General features: G+C 58.0%; 1 protein-coding gene across 1 annotated transcript in view; it reads right to left on the bottom strand.

Moving 5' to 3' along the window:
* Nucleotides 1-14,304, bottom strand: part of PKD1L1 (polycystin 1 like 1, transient receptor potential channel interacting) — a 124,819-nt gene that overhangs the window by 34,322 nt on the left and 76,193 nt on the right. Inside the window, 13 exon segments of the mRNA XM_053896689.1 lie at nt 459-597; nt 3,237-3,383; nt 4,251-4,295; nt 4,688-4,757; nt 4,845-4,964; nt 6,056-6,229; nt 7,481-7,594; nt 7,596-7,628; nt 7,630-7,705; nt 8,485-8,591; nt 9,791-9,996; nt 12,107-12,192; nt 13,788-13,980. Of these exon segments, the coding sequence (XP_053752664.1) occupies nt 459-597; nt 3,237-3,383; nt 4,251-4,295; nt 4,688-4,757; nt 4,845-4,964; nt 6,056-6,229; nt 7,481-7,594; nt 7,596-7,628; nt 7,630-7,705; nt 8,485-8,591; nt 9,791-9,996; nt 12,107-12,192; nt 13,788-13,980 (1,510 nt within the window).

Here is a 14,304-nt window from a genome sequence, read left to right on the forward strand (position 1 = left end):
CCACAGGAGCCATGCTGAATGGCCCGCTGAGGAGCAGGGGACCCAGATGGAGAGGCCACCGTACGGACAGAATCAGAATCCCTGAGATACGTGCATCTTCAACAGACAGGGGTCGAGGGTTCCTCGCTGAGCCAGTAGCCTGGCTCAGAGCCCAGCTTCTTGGGAGCTTGGTCGCTGGACCTCTCCTTCCCGAGGAGGGTCTCGAGGCCTCGGGTGACACCCGGGGCTCCATCTGGGTCGGGCTGCTGTCCCAGAGCTGGCTGGCCAGGCCCTGGGGCTCTTGGGGATTTGTGTCCAGATTCTTCGCCCGCAGGGCCGTGGGAGGGAGACCGGAGGACGAAATTAGCAACGGCCACATCTGGGCTCACACTTTGCGTTCCCAGAAATGCAAGGAATCTTTTTATCAGTGAGAGACTTTCCCAAAGGCCCGAGGATATTTGAAAACCACTACTGCTCACCTGTACCCCAGAAATGCCGTCCCCAAGCCACAGGCCACAGACACCATCCAGCAAGTGGCCCACGCTGCGAAGCCCGACCAAGGTGGTGGTGCCCTCGGCCACTGGAGCACAGCAAGTCGTCCAGACCCACTGGTGGGGACTAAGGGAGAGCAGAGAAGAGGCACACGTGTTAACAGACCTCACCCCTGCCATCTGAGTGTGCCTGCTAATTCTATGTCAGTGGGCCTGGGTCATGGGTGTGCAGACATTTGGTTGAACATTATTCTTGGTGTGTACACAAGGGAATTTCCAGAGAGATGAACATTTAAATGGCTGCACTGAGGAGCACCTGGGTGGCTCAGTCAGTTAAGTGTCCGACTTTGGCTCAGGTCATGATTTTGCGGTTCGTGGGTTCGAGCCCCACATCGAGTCTCTGTGCTGACAGCTCAGGGCCTGGAGCCTCCTTTGGATTCTGTGTCTCCCTCCTCTCTGCCGCTCCCCCACTCGTGAGCTATTTCTCTCTCTCTCTCTCTCTCTCTCTCAAAACTAAATAAACATTAAAAAATTAAAAACAATAATAAATAAAATAAATGGCTCCACTGAGTAAAGCCAGGTGCCCACCCAGTGTGGGTGGACCTCATCCAATCAGGTGAAGGCCTGAATACAACAAGAGGCCCACCTTCCAGGGTAAGAGAGAGTTCCTTCTGCCTGACGGCCTCTGAGCAGAACATCTGCTTTTTCCTGTCTTCGGATCTGAGCTGAAACATTGGTGCTCCTGGGTCTCCAGCTTGTGGACTGTGGGTCCATGAGAACTGCCAGCTTCCATGAGCACATGAACTAATTCCTGACAGTAAATCCTTTTATATATACACACACCTCTGCACATATGCACCGTGTTATAGGATTTGCATTTCCGTGTAGAGCAACGAGGTCTACAGAGCGGCCGGCTGCATGCAGTAACCACCGTTTCAGTCTGGGTGAAATGGGGACGCATTTCTCATATGGTCATTCTCAGGGCAGAGTGCTCTTTATACTCAGGATTTTCTACCAGAATTATGCCACAGTCTGGGCTACAGTCTGCTGCTGTATCTGCCTCACAATTTATAGTTTTCACTATGTGTATTGAGGAAGAGGAGGGGAAGGAGGGGAGAATCAGAACAAGAACAGAGAGGAGGGGGTGGAAGGAGCAGGGAGGAGGAGGAGGAGATCAGGGCCAGAGGAGGAGGAGGAGGAGGAGGATGCAGGAGCAGGGGGAATAGGCGGAGGAGGAGGGGGGAGGACTATGAGAAGAGCAGAGAGGAGGTGGGAAGAGTGGGGGAGGAGGAGGAGGGAGGAGGAGAAGGAAGGAGCAGAGGGAAGAAGGAGGTAAAGGGAGGGTCAGGAGAAAAGCAGAGAGGAGGTGGGAAGAGGGGGGGGTGGGGGAGGGAGGAGGAGGGAGGACCAGGGGGAGGACTACCTGAGATGAGGAGGGAGAAGAAGAGGGAGAAGGGGGAGGAGAGGGGGGATGGATGGGGGAAAGAGTGGGAGGAGCAGGAGGGAGAGGGAGGAGGAGGGAGGAGCAGGGGGGAGGGATGGGGAAAGAGTGGGAGGAGCAGGAGGGAGGAGGAGGAGGGAGGAGGGGAGGAGCAGGGGGAGGGATGGGGGAAAGAGTGGGAGGAGCAGGAGGGAGGAGGGGGAGGAGGAGGACCAAGAGAAGAGCAGAAAGGAGGGGGAGGGAGGAGCAGGGGGAGGAGCGGGGAGGAGGGAGGAGAGCAGGGCCAGGCAGAGGAGGAGGGGGGGGGCACCTGGGAGCAGCGCCTCTCGCGGCTCCATTGTGTAATCTCTCTGGAGCCGAGCACTTCATCAAAGGGTCCCCACCCCCATCTCATGTCTCCAAGAGGAGGCCGCTGAGCCCCGCTTTCTCGGGTGATTGCTCGATAGGAGGATCCCAACCTGTTCAGAGGCGGGAAGGCGGTGCGGCTCTAGGGCCGCCGCCAGCAGCAGAAGCCGAGAAGCACCTGCTGAGGAGGAGGTGCTAGGCAAGGGGGGGACCCTTGGTGCACATACAACGGGCTGTCCTTCCTTGACGACCTCCTCGAGTCTGGTCTGCCGGGCTGAACCCCCAGGCTCCCGGCCCCGTGTGCGTGACCAGCTGTCGGCCGCAGGTGGCCGTCCTGGGGTGAGTGTGACCTCCAATTCCTGCGGGGTGGGCGCCTGCACTGCACGCCGCTGGCCCAGGGCCTCAACCGGTCACAGAACCCAGGTGCTCGACACCCCATCCCCCACGTGCGGGGTGCTGTGCCCACCACCGGCGCCAGCCCTGCCGACACCGTCCACACGGCAGCGTCCGCGGCCGGCACCTGCAGCTGGGACTTGAGGCCTTGGTGGCTGGAGCCAGGAAACACCACTCACACGGCCTACCACCCCGACCCCTGCAGCCACGTGCACCTGCCGGCCCAGGTCCCCGGCGGCCCCTTGGGTGGCCCTGACTGGCTGCTTGGCTGCCCCCACCGGGTCCCCGTCCCTGCCGGCTCAGCGCTCAGCTCCTGCTTGGTCTGGAGCTGCAGCTACCCACTGCTGTGCAGCAGAAATAGTTGAAAGCATCAAATCTCAGAACACTCAAAAAAAAAGTTAGGTCTACTCCTGACTTTTAAAAGTCGTGACCAGACCCACGTAAGTAAACACTGGAAATGGCCAGGACTTTGGAACAAAACTGATGGCTGTTTCGATGGGCCTGGTTCATGTGTGACCAGAGCGTCCAGGGTCATCGGGCCCAACTCCCCAGGGGCCCAGGACAGGAGGGGGCCTGGCATTGCACACCCAGCCCCGACATCACCTTGTGCCCCCTCCTCCCCTCAGCCCGCTGGCGGGGGTCAGCTCCGCAGGCCTCCAGCTCCGGGGTCAGACCGCCTGCATCGTCACCGCCTGCCGCCCTTCTGCGGGCCCCAGCGTGCCCAGGAGAGCGTTACGCTGCAAAATACAAAGTCAGGACGAGGTTAACATCTCCGTGCATTCCGTCCTCTGGGGCCATTCTGTGTCCTCTGAGCCACGGCTTGTGAGTGCTCTCAGGGGGGTGGCCCGGACCTCCTCAAGCCTCAGGCTGGGCAGGGGTTCTGGGGAGGAGGCATGTGGCCCCGGGACCAGATCTTCTGCCTCTACAGAGACCTGTGGGGTGTCACCTGCCCTCCAGGGGGCTGACCTGGACCTGCCAGAGCAGTGGGGCTTTGAGGCTCACAGCGGGAGGGCAGAGAGGCAGCGTGGGGGTGGGGATCGGGCATCTCCAAGCAGGGGAGCAGAGGGGAGAGCGTCCTGGACTCAGGCCTGGGGACAGAGTCTCAGCAAGGAGGCGGAGATTCAAAAGCGTAAGAGCCTCCTGTGCCCCAAACACTGGCCCAGACAAGAGTCACATGCCTGTAGCACAGTCACACTGGTCCCCAAAGAAGAGCCATGATGTGGCTGAGCTACTTCGAAGCTGCCTTTTAGCCTGCCCTGGTCACAGGCCGTGTCTGCTTGTCTGGACTTGTCCCGTGTCCCCTCTCGGGGCCCAGGAGCCAACAAGGGCCTCTGCTTCAAGCGACTTGTCCCCTGGACACACACCAGGCCCAGCTTCCAAACGTCACTGCTTGTACACACGTGGCTTTCCCAACTCTGACAGCCACAGCCCTTCTCGAGTGGCCTCCACGGGGACTCCTAACAGCTGGCCTCTCTCCCCGCAGGACCTGCCCTGCGCACTGGCCCCAGCTGTCCCCATCCCTCCCTGGGCCTGACCAGCCGTGTCCAGGCCACGGCGGAGGGAGACAGCAGAGAGCCAGCCCTGTTGCTGTTCCGTTTACCTTGTGTATCTTCGAGACTCTGGTGTCCTGCCATGGAAGTTAGGGCCTGATTTAAAAGAGTCACATTTAGGACATTAAACCAGGGATTCAGGATTCTCAGGGAGAGAGCCTCCTTCAGGACATGCCCCTTCCTGTGACCCAGCAAGATGGGTCCCTGAGACCCAGGACCCAACTGCCAGACAGGCCCTTGCACGTGGCACCTTGGCGGGGGCTGCACAACCCCTTGTGAGGGCTCTTAGCGCACGAGATGATGCTTGCTGTCCCCACAACAAACACAGTGCAAAGGACGCAGGAGACACAAGGTCTGTGCAGCGCACTGGCCTCTTGAAGAGGCTCAGCCAGGACGGAGGGGGCCCTCCCGGCACCTCCCCGTTCAGACCTCATCCTTGGCCACTGCCGTGACTTCACCTTTCAGGCTTTTTTAAACGCACACCCTACCCTGTGCTGCCCCCATGGGCACCCTCCTCGGGGGCAGGCAGGGCTTCACTCGGCGAGGCCCGCTGGGCTCCTGCGGGAGAAGGTGGCTGTTCAGGCAGGGGTCCTGTGGCGAGGGAGGACCCGGGACAGCAGGACCAGGCGGATGGGCTGCAGGTACCTGGCCGAGCCTCAAGAGCAGCGACAAGAGCTGAGCCGCAGGAGACGCCAGCAGGGTGCACAGGAGACCCATCTGGAAGGACCCATAGGCCGCATCGGGGGAGCCCAGAGCCCACGGGAGCTGCGGGAAGACAGCAGGACGCATGTCCCCCAGACCCATTCTGGGTTTAGCTACAAAGGTGTTTGATGCATGTGTACCCCATGTTTAACCAAAGTCCCTCTCCCTGAATCCTGGACCTTTAATAAAAAAACAGAAAAAGCATAAGGAATCTCCTTGCTTTTCCGCCATACGCATCTCTGCAGACTGAACAGATGTTTGCCAGTGCCCCTTCTTGCGAGGCACCTCTCACCGCACCTGACTGGAAGTGCCGGGCACCTTGCCGCACCTGACCGGAAGGCACCCGTGTCCCCAGTGCGTTGATGAGCTAAGATCACACACCGGGTGACCCCAGAGGGGAGGGCAAGTTCAGGTGTGCTGACCTTGGGCCCATTCCCGTCCCAGGGGGACAGGGCTCTTCCCTTTGCGCTGATAATACGTACCACCGTCCTACCAACTCCACACACCTCTTACTCTTTTTTTAAAAGCTCTGCCGATCCATTATTGCTATCACATGTACTGGGAACACCGTGCTCCCAGGTGGATACTTCGCCGGACAGGACCCTCGGCACGTTCCCAGCCACTGCAGGGACCACGGACAGCCTCAGGTTGTCAGAAGCAGCAAAGCTGACTCTCTTCCCGTACCCCGAAGTCACCCTGTGAGCTCCCCACAGGAGAGCAGAGTCTCCGATCTAACTGCCCTCCCTCAGGTACAAGTAACCTCTCCATCACATGAGGGACGGCCAGGCCAGCGCTGCTAAGGGCACGCTAGCATTCCAAGGGCAAACGTGGCCGTCAGAACTGTTCTGTTGTTTGTGGTCAGAGGATTTTTAAAATTTGAATTAACTGCCAACCTTAAAAGAACCCAGGAGCATTTTCTAGGACGGTCCGAGCAGCTGACCCTGCTGGGAAAGTCCTGCTCTGTGGCAGCAGGAGGCCACGAAGGCCCCCCCAGCTCCCGGTGTCACCTCGGGGGCACTCGAGGCACATGGCCTCTCTCCCCTGCTTGAAACCTCTCCTAGGACTCTGAGTTTTGCTAATCCCTAAGTCTGGAAGGTGTCACACTGTGGGTCTGGGGATCGGAAGCCACTTTACAGAAAAGCCAGCGCTCTCACCCGCTCTTGCCTCGAGGCGGTGACCAGGGCAGCGAGACACGCGTACGCGCACAGCAAGGTGAAGGCGACGGTGAGGCGCGGGGTGCGCAGGAAGCCGCTGGGCGAGGGCCGGCTGTACACGGAGGTCCAGACGTGGGAGTCTTCCAGATACTCCGTGAACTTCGAGTACAAGAGCTGGAACAGACCAGCGCGGAGACAGCGGCGACCTGGGGCATCTGCACCAACTGCGGGAGCTCCCGCTTGGCGAGCAGTGACCTCCTGAGCGGGGATGCCCCTGGCTCACCAGCCGGACGCCAAGCTGTGTGGGCGCTGCAGGCCCCTGCCGACCCTCGTCCGCTCGGCGCCCTGGACGCCCTGCGACCCCACCTGCGCTGGGACACGGGGGCTTTGGGACAGGCTGTCCCTCCGCCTCTCCTTTGTCGCCCTCAAGTGTCTTCACACCCTCCTCCCCAGAGCCTCTGTTCACAAACCCCTCCCCCAGTGGAACCCTCCCCCCCCCCCCCCCCCCCCCCCCCACGCTCAGTGGAAGTGTCACCCCTCCCCTGGTGATCCTAATCAACTTTTCCAGCATGCTCCCCACAGCACAGTTAATTTTTTCTGGGCTTTTGAGCACACCGAGGACCAAGAACGAGCATCCCCCTGGGTGTCCGCAGTAGCCCGGGCAGCGTCTGCTACATAGTGGGCAGAATGCCACGTACAGATTTGCACTGGGTTCACAAGGTTCAGTTCAACTCAAGGAATGCTTGGTGCTCAATGCTATTCCAGAAAAATTCATGAATTTGCTTTAAAATCATCACTGAAGGGGGTGTGCCTGGGTGCTCAGTCGGTTGAGTGCCTGACTCTTGGTTTTGGCTCAGGTCATGATCTCAGGGTTCCTGGGATTGAGCCCCACGCTGGGCTCTAAGCTGATAGCACACAGCCTGCTTGGGATTCTCTCTCTCTCCTCCCTCTGCCCGTCCCTGCTCATTCTCTCTCTCTCTAAAACAAAAATCCTGAAGATAACTAGAAAGTGCGAAATGCATAAGTGTTATTACAACTGCATAAAACACACTCACAAATGGGGAAAGATCACGACAGATGCAGAGCGAGTTTCATAGCTGGTTTGTGAGGTTTTAGGGGATTCTGTCTTTTGTCATGACCCCCTGACCATGCCTGGACTGTTTCCTGGTCATTTTGGTGACCAGGAATCCAGGGCACTCACGTCTCTAATTAGCAGGCCCGTTGGTCACCACAGACCACAGGCCACCGTAATTCTGTAAACGTTATTGTGGAAGAAAACCAACAACCCAAGGGCAATTCCTTCAGGCCTGCAGGCTTGCTCAGTGGCCGCGTCATTTACGATGCGGCCACCTTGACTCTAACTTAGTGCTGTTCGGAGAAGCAGGGCCCTCGCCGCGTCTTGCCGGCGGGTCAGTTGGCACCTACCTTCCAGAAGCCGGGTCCCCGGCGAAGGCAGCCCAGTTCCCGCTGCACGCGACCGTCCCCCCGGCCCGCCGCCAGCCAGCACTCGGCGGGGAAGAACCAGCGCCGCGCGGGGCCCGGAGCCCAGCTCCTGTACCATGAGGTGGCTCACAGTACCAGGCAGGACAGGGCCCGCGGCTGTCATGCCAGAGGCGGATCCTGCAGAGCGGGCCCAGCAGAGCCGGGGCGCTGGGGACACACACACGGCAGCACCTGGTTAGGCCTGGGCGGCGGGGCCCCGGAGGGCGGGCACCGGCCCCCATTCTCACTTTGGGGGCACATCGGACATGTCAACAAACACGGGTTACACAGACTGACCTACGAAGCCCCTCTGGGATGTAGGGGGTGGACAGGGGCTCTGGGACGTAGGGGGTGGACAGGGCCCTCAGGCCCCCCACAGCCACTAAGAGCAACGCCCCCTGGCCGTGCTGGGCGCTGAGCACACACACAGCTTGTCCACGCGGGCCCCTGAACCCAATCCACTCAAACTCCTTAATGCATGCATGTCTGGCGTGGACTAGTCTGGAGTTAACCTCTTCTTGATGAACACAGGACACTCGGAGCCCATACGGATCGTACATGAAATTCTCCAGGAGAACAAACCTCGCAGTTCTCCCACGCTTTCCGGAAACATCAGGAGCCTGTACTCCTGATAAATTTACCCCTCTCCGTCCGACCACAGGGTCTTACATAGCGTTGCTCTCCCAAGCAGGGTGAACCGAATTCACTGAGTGCTGTCAGTACCATAGGAAGGGGCTGGGCGTCTGACCCTCACCAGCGGATAAACCCAATACCCCTCCTCCCTCCCTCCTGTGCTTAACCGGACTCTAGTCTACTTCACACAGCCCTGGGAGCAGTGTTACAAATCCGTCTGTGTGCATGTGCTCCTTATTGGGAAGTGATGCTTGGTATTTCTACTTCCGTGGACGCGTGCTAAGGCCACACGGGGTCTGATGGGCTGCGCTCACCTCAGGACAAAGGTGTGTCTGGAGTTCCTTTCAAACAGGGGCTTCTCTGGACAGTAGAGTTCTCTGGGTTCTGAAACTCCATTTTCTCCACATAAAACAATGTAAACCTCCAAAGACAAGAGAGTGAGAATCTGAGATCATGAACACAGGATACTACCTTGTGTGTGCACCTTTCTCCCAGCCCCCAACCTTCCCAGAACCTTCCAGAAGGCCAAAGACAACAACGCGGTCCTGAGGGGCCAAGAAGATGCCCCGCCCCGTCCCTGGATGGTGCTCCCCAACTTCCCTGGGAGAGACGGCGAAGGAGCACCTGCCACGGCGGCTGATTTCTACATGTTTGATCTAGAAAACCAGATGGCAACTTGGGTTCACTAGGGCACATGTCTGTCTCAGGAAGGAGGGGACAGGACAGTGGGCATGTTGTCCTCCCTCAGCTCAGAGGGGAGACTGGGGGAGGCTGGGGGGCAGTGATGGTGACTGAGGTGGACCAGGGGAGGCCAGATGGCAGTGACAGTGACTGAGATGGACCAGGAGCCCCGCAGGTGCACACTCCGGCCAGGAGGGCTTGCTGCCCCTCACTGGGGTGGCTTCTGTCCTACATAAGTGCCTGATTCTGGGGCCGTGCAACCTGTCACTCTTCCATTTAAGAAAGTTCCTTATGTATTTCCAGTTTTTAAAATCCTTCCCCGTTGCAAAGTACATATTTCCTTCGAGAAGTTTCTAAATATTGTTTTGTTGTTGTTTTAAGTACGCTTCATGCCCTGCGTGGAGCCCAACGTGGGGCTTGAACTCACGACTCTGAGATCAAGACCTGAGCTGGGAACAAGAGTCAGACACTTAACCGACTGAACCACCCAGGTGCCCCCGTATTTTGTTTTAATCTTTAAATTTTGTGGAAGTGCTTTCGGGTATAACATGAAGTGGACATTTCATATTGCTTTTTTCCACAAGAAAAGCCACTGTCCCCCAAATGTCTTGCTGAACTGTCCCCGCTCCTCCCACGGGGCCTCCCCCATCACACCCATTCCGTCCTTAGCCTCACATGGGGCTGGATGCCTGCAGTGCTCCCCACAGACGAGGGTGGAGAGGGTGGGGGGTCGACGGGGCGGCCCTGAGGGCAGGGGGAGGGGGGCTCGCACAGACAGGCAGGTGAGGGAGAGCAGGACGGCAGGAGAGGAGCCTCTCCCCCACCCCCCCACCGTCGGACGGAGTCGAAGGGGCAGCTGGGACGGCCAGTGTCCACGCCGTCGCTCACGCCATCCACAGCCTTGCACACGAGAGCGCTAGCCCCGCGATGAGCCCTTACCTTGGCGCTACAGTGGGCTGGAGCCCGGAAGCCTGTGTCTACGACAACCGCGTATAGCTGGTGGTCGGCTGGAGTGTCTTCTTGCAGGAAAATGTACCCCGCCTTCTCTCTCTCGTGACGATCCACACGCCTGGTTTTGGTAACCAAAAGTGCATAGAGAACCATAGAAACCGCAATCAAAATACTGGGAAGCAGGTTTTCCGGGTTGTCTGTAAACAGAAGGAGAGGAATGAACAGTAAATTATGAAGATAAAGCTCCCCAGGCTGGCTCACACTCACTCACACTCACTCACACTCACATTCACACACGGGGCCCCCGCTGGTCTTCACTGATGTGTGTAGACGTCTGTCGGCCCCATAACTGGGAGAAGCAGGGAGACTCTTGCTGGGACGGGGTCAACAGGGGAAGGCGGAGGGAGCGACCTCTGCCGTCCGGTGTTGGGACGGGTCAGAGCCCCTCTGGGGGAAGCCGCTGGTGGCTGGATCAGGAGCCGGGACTCAGACAAAGCATCCTGGGGACCGGCCAGCTTCGGGGTCGGAAGGGTGCTGCCGTGCGGGGGCAGTCGCTCATGTCCCATCTCTGAGAAGCTTTCTTTATGAAATGGGATGAGAACAGGGCGCCTGGGTGGCTCAGTCTGTTAAGGGTCTGACTCTTGATTTTGGCTCAGGTCGTGATCTCCTGGGTGCGTGGGTTTGAGCCCCACATCAGGCTCTGCACTGACAGCGTGGAGCCTGCTTGGGATTCTCTCTCTCCCTTTGTCTGCCCCTCCCCACTCACGTTGTCTCTGTCTCTCTCAAAATAAATACAACTTTAAAAATTAAAAAAGAGAGAGAAAAAGGAATGTGATGAGAACAGCTGTCTTGCTGAGCAGTACGTGTGACATCCGTAGTGGGCCTTGCACACGTGCATGCAGTGGGTGTTCCCTCCCTCCCTCCCTCCGTCCCGGCAGACCCTGTCCTGCGTGCTCCGGCTGCCTGCGCCCCTACACCTGTCACTCGCCACCTGCTCCAGGCACCAGCGCTGGCCGGGGGCAGGGGGCACCGAACGCTCCAGACCCACGGAGCGGGGTCCCCTTCGAGTCACTTGTGCCAGCACCCTAACCTGGAATGGAGTCTTATGGGCCTCTGACGGGGTTTCGAAGGGCGGGCATGGGGCCTGGCTTCGTGGGGTTGCTGTCCTCCCAGAACATTCCTGTCCCTGCAGGACTCCAGGGGCTGCCCCTCCCCTGATGGCTCAGCCCCCCGAAGTTCTGTCTGAAACCACAGTTGGACAGCTGTCCTGAGTCCCAGTCACTGGGCTCCTGGTGACCCCAGTGTCCCCAGGATTAATAAAGTACAGCCAGATTCCCCATCACAATGAGATTTGGCACAGAAACCTAACACCCAACGCTCACCAGAAAATTCAGATACTCATTCAGCAAACACCCACTCAGCACCTGCTGTGTGCCAAGCCCAGTCCTCCTCTGTGGTGCGTGACACTGAAGAGTCAAAAGAGGGTGCCCGCTCCATGGCTCACACTCTCCTTACCCGTATTTCAGAATCCAACACACGTATTCTTTCTTTTATGTTTATTTATTTATTTATTTTCAGAGAGAGAGAGAGAGAGAAAGCAAGTGGGGGAGGGACAGAGAGAGAGTGAGAAAGAGAGAGTCCCAAGCAGGCTCTGCACTGTCAGCACAGAGCCCTATGCAGGGCTTGAACCACCATGAACCTGTGAGATCATGACCTGAGCCAAAATCCAGAGTCAGATGCTTAACTGACTGATCCACCCAGGCACCCCCAAATACACTGTTTCTATACCAAAAAATGGCTATAGAATAGGGTTGAGTCCAAATCTGTTCTCTAAAATGGGACACTTTTGGAGGGTACCTGGCTGGCTCAGTCACTAGAACATGCGACTCTTGGTCTTAGGGTCATGAGTTCGAGCCCCATGTTGGGTGGACAGATCACTCAAACAAAAAACCAAACTAACTTCAAAAATAATATTAATAAAACAAAATGGGACACTTTTGAAGAGAAAGAGGGAGCCACGAACACACATAAACCGGGGACGGGCAAACCACCGCATCCTCCCTGGCAAGAATGACCAGCCAAGGCTCAGCCTGACGGGAAGCGCGCTGACTTTCCTGTTTATACATCTCGTCAGCAGATGTAAGTACAGAGAAATGTACGTGACGTTCCAGACAATTGTCTGGTAACACGGGTATTCCAAAAGGCAAGTTGACCATAAGGGACGTGGGTTTCGGGCATACCTGGGTTGTCCCGCTTGGTCAGCGGGGCAAACAAAACTTTATTCTCATTTGGAAAACGGAGCTCACCTCTGCAGCTTGGAAACGCCCTCCACTGAAAAGCCGGCGCTCAGGTTTCTTCTTGCGACAGAGACCGGTGCGAGGCGATCGTAGCTAGGAGGGAGACACGGCTTAGGACAGCACGTGTGTGTCGAGGGCCGTGTCGACAGCGTCATGTACGCGGATTAAGGGAGGGCCGGGAAGGGTGATGGGTTACAGCACTTACAACAGACACCTGTTATGCAGACACCTCAGTGTCCACACCGTGCACAGTCCAGCTCAGGCCCGGACACAGCAAGTTCAAGTCCCAGCCCTGCTGTGGGCAGATGAGTGGCCACTAAGCAGACTCGGGGTACAGGGACCCTGTCACCGTCACTCCTACCAAAAGACTGACTTTGTTTGACTAAAACCCACCTCTCCCTCGTTGTCTCGTGAGCAGACCCCGTGTGGCGTTCATTCTCGTGCCCCTGGCTCGTGGAAAAGTGCCCGCAGACGGCGGGATGTGATGGAGAATGAACAGCTGTGTTAATGCGTTCGTGGTCAGTTTGACATCAGAGGTAAATACTGATCCATTACAGTAGGGCCGGTGATTTACTAGCCTGGGCACCGTATAAATTGAACAGCACAACCGAAGAAGAGGAGGGAGACACGCAGACATGGGCGTGAGCTGGGCATCTCAGTCTCCTAACAGACGCCACATAACACGGCTCCTCGTGACTTGATTTTTCTCTCCCCTTCCCTCCCCTTCCCCCCCCTTCCCTTCCCTTTCTTTCCCTTCCTCCTTTCCTTCCCTTCCTTCCTTCCACCCTTCCTTCCTCCCTCCCTTCCTCCCTCCATTCTCCCTTCCCTCCCACTCTCTCTTTCTCTTCCTCACTCCCTCCTTCCCTCCTCTTTATTTTGAGAGAGAGAGAGAGAGAGAGAGAACATACACATGGGCAGGGGAGGGGAAGAGGGAGAAAGAGAATCCCAAGCAGGCTCCACACTGTCAGCACAGAGCCAGACATGGGGCTTGATCCCACGACCTGTGAGATCATGACCTGAGCTGAAACCAAGAGTCAGACACTCAACTAACTGCGCCACCTGGGCGCCCCGAGACTCGATTCTAAGAAGGAAATGGCCATTTTCTACTTCTGAACGTGCCCGATCACTGTACCCTCCCCTCTAGTGGAAAGGTCCCAGCAGAGCCTCTCACAGGACTGCCCGTTCTGCCTAGATGATAAAGAATTTCTGATCGAGCAGCGTGACCTATACACCTAAATCTTCCAGAGGGCCGATATGGTCCGTGTGGGGACCTTCCTGCACAGGAAATCTGCCTTCACAACCACGTGGTGGGGGGCTTCCTGCAGTGGGGCGCCAGGGCACAGGGGGTGGGGGGGAGTGGCGAGAGCAGACGCCCCACGGCCCGAGTGCAGACGCGCCCCCAAGAATGCGCAGAGGTGGCCGACACCAGGCGCCACCCCCCACCCACCAGCACATTTCTTCAGAGGATGTGGGGGGGACAGCTACCATGTGCTGTCACCCCGGGGAGGGGAGGTACAGAGAACCCAAGAGCCAGATCCTGCAACATGGAGAGGACCAGACCTGCCGACGGGAGGGACGCACAGTTTTCCCAGGGCCACGGCCAGGGAGGCCCCACGCTGGGCCCCATGCAGAGGAAAAATGCAGCCGTGGTGTAAAAGTCGGGTTTGTCCTCACCAGTACGTCCCTACCTGCAGCTCACTTTCCCTGGAGAAGCTCCTGGCTGCGGAGAGGAGTTTGCAGACCTCCATTCCCTCATTTCCCAGAAGATGCATTGGAGCCACTGGAAACGCACAGTGTAGTTGACGGCCTTGGCGAAATACTTGTTCCGAGGGCTTCTGTCATAGTCAGCATCCAGTAAGGATAAGTATCCCAAGCTCGTGTCTAAGGAGAGAAAAAAACCCAACTCAATACAACCTGAAGTTTGCAAAAAGGCATAATGAACCCCAAAGGTGGCCGGGGCAGGGGGGCAGTGGGTGGGGGAGGGTAGTGGGCAGTGGGGGTAGTGGGCAGGGGGGGCAGTGGGGACAGCAGGTAGGGGGGGGTAGTGAGCAGGGGGGCAGGGGGACAGCGGGTAGGGGGATAGAGGGCAGGGGGGCAGGGGGCAGTGGGGGCAGTGGGGACAGCGGCAGGGGGGCAGGGGGACAGCGGGTAGGGGGATAGTGGGCGGGGGGGGCAGGGGGCAGTGGGGGCAGTGAGACAGCAGGT

This window comes from Panthera pardus, unplaced genomic scaffold (assembly GCF_024362965.1).
Source record: "Panthera pardus isolate Hobbes unplaced genomic scaffold, ASM2436296v1 HiC_scaffold_8, whole genome shotgun sequence".
Taxonomy (NCBI): Eukaryota; Metazoa; Chordata; class Mammalia; order Carnivora; family Felidae; genus Panthera; species Panthera pardus.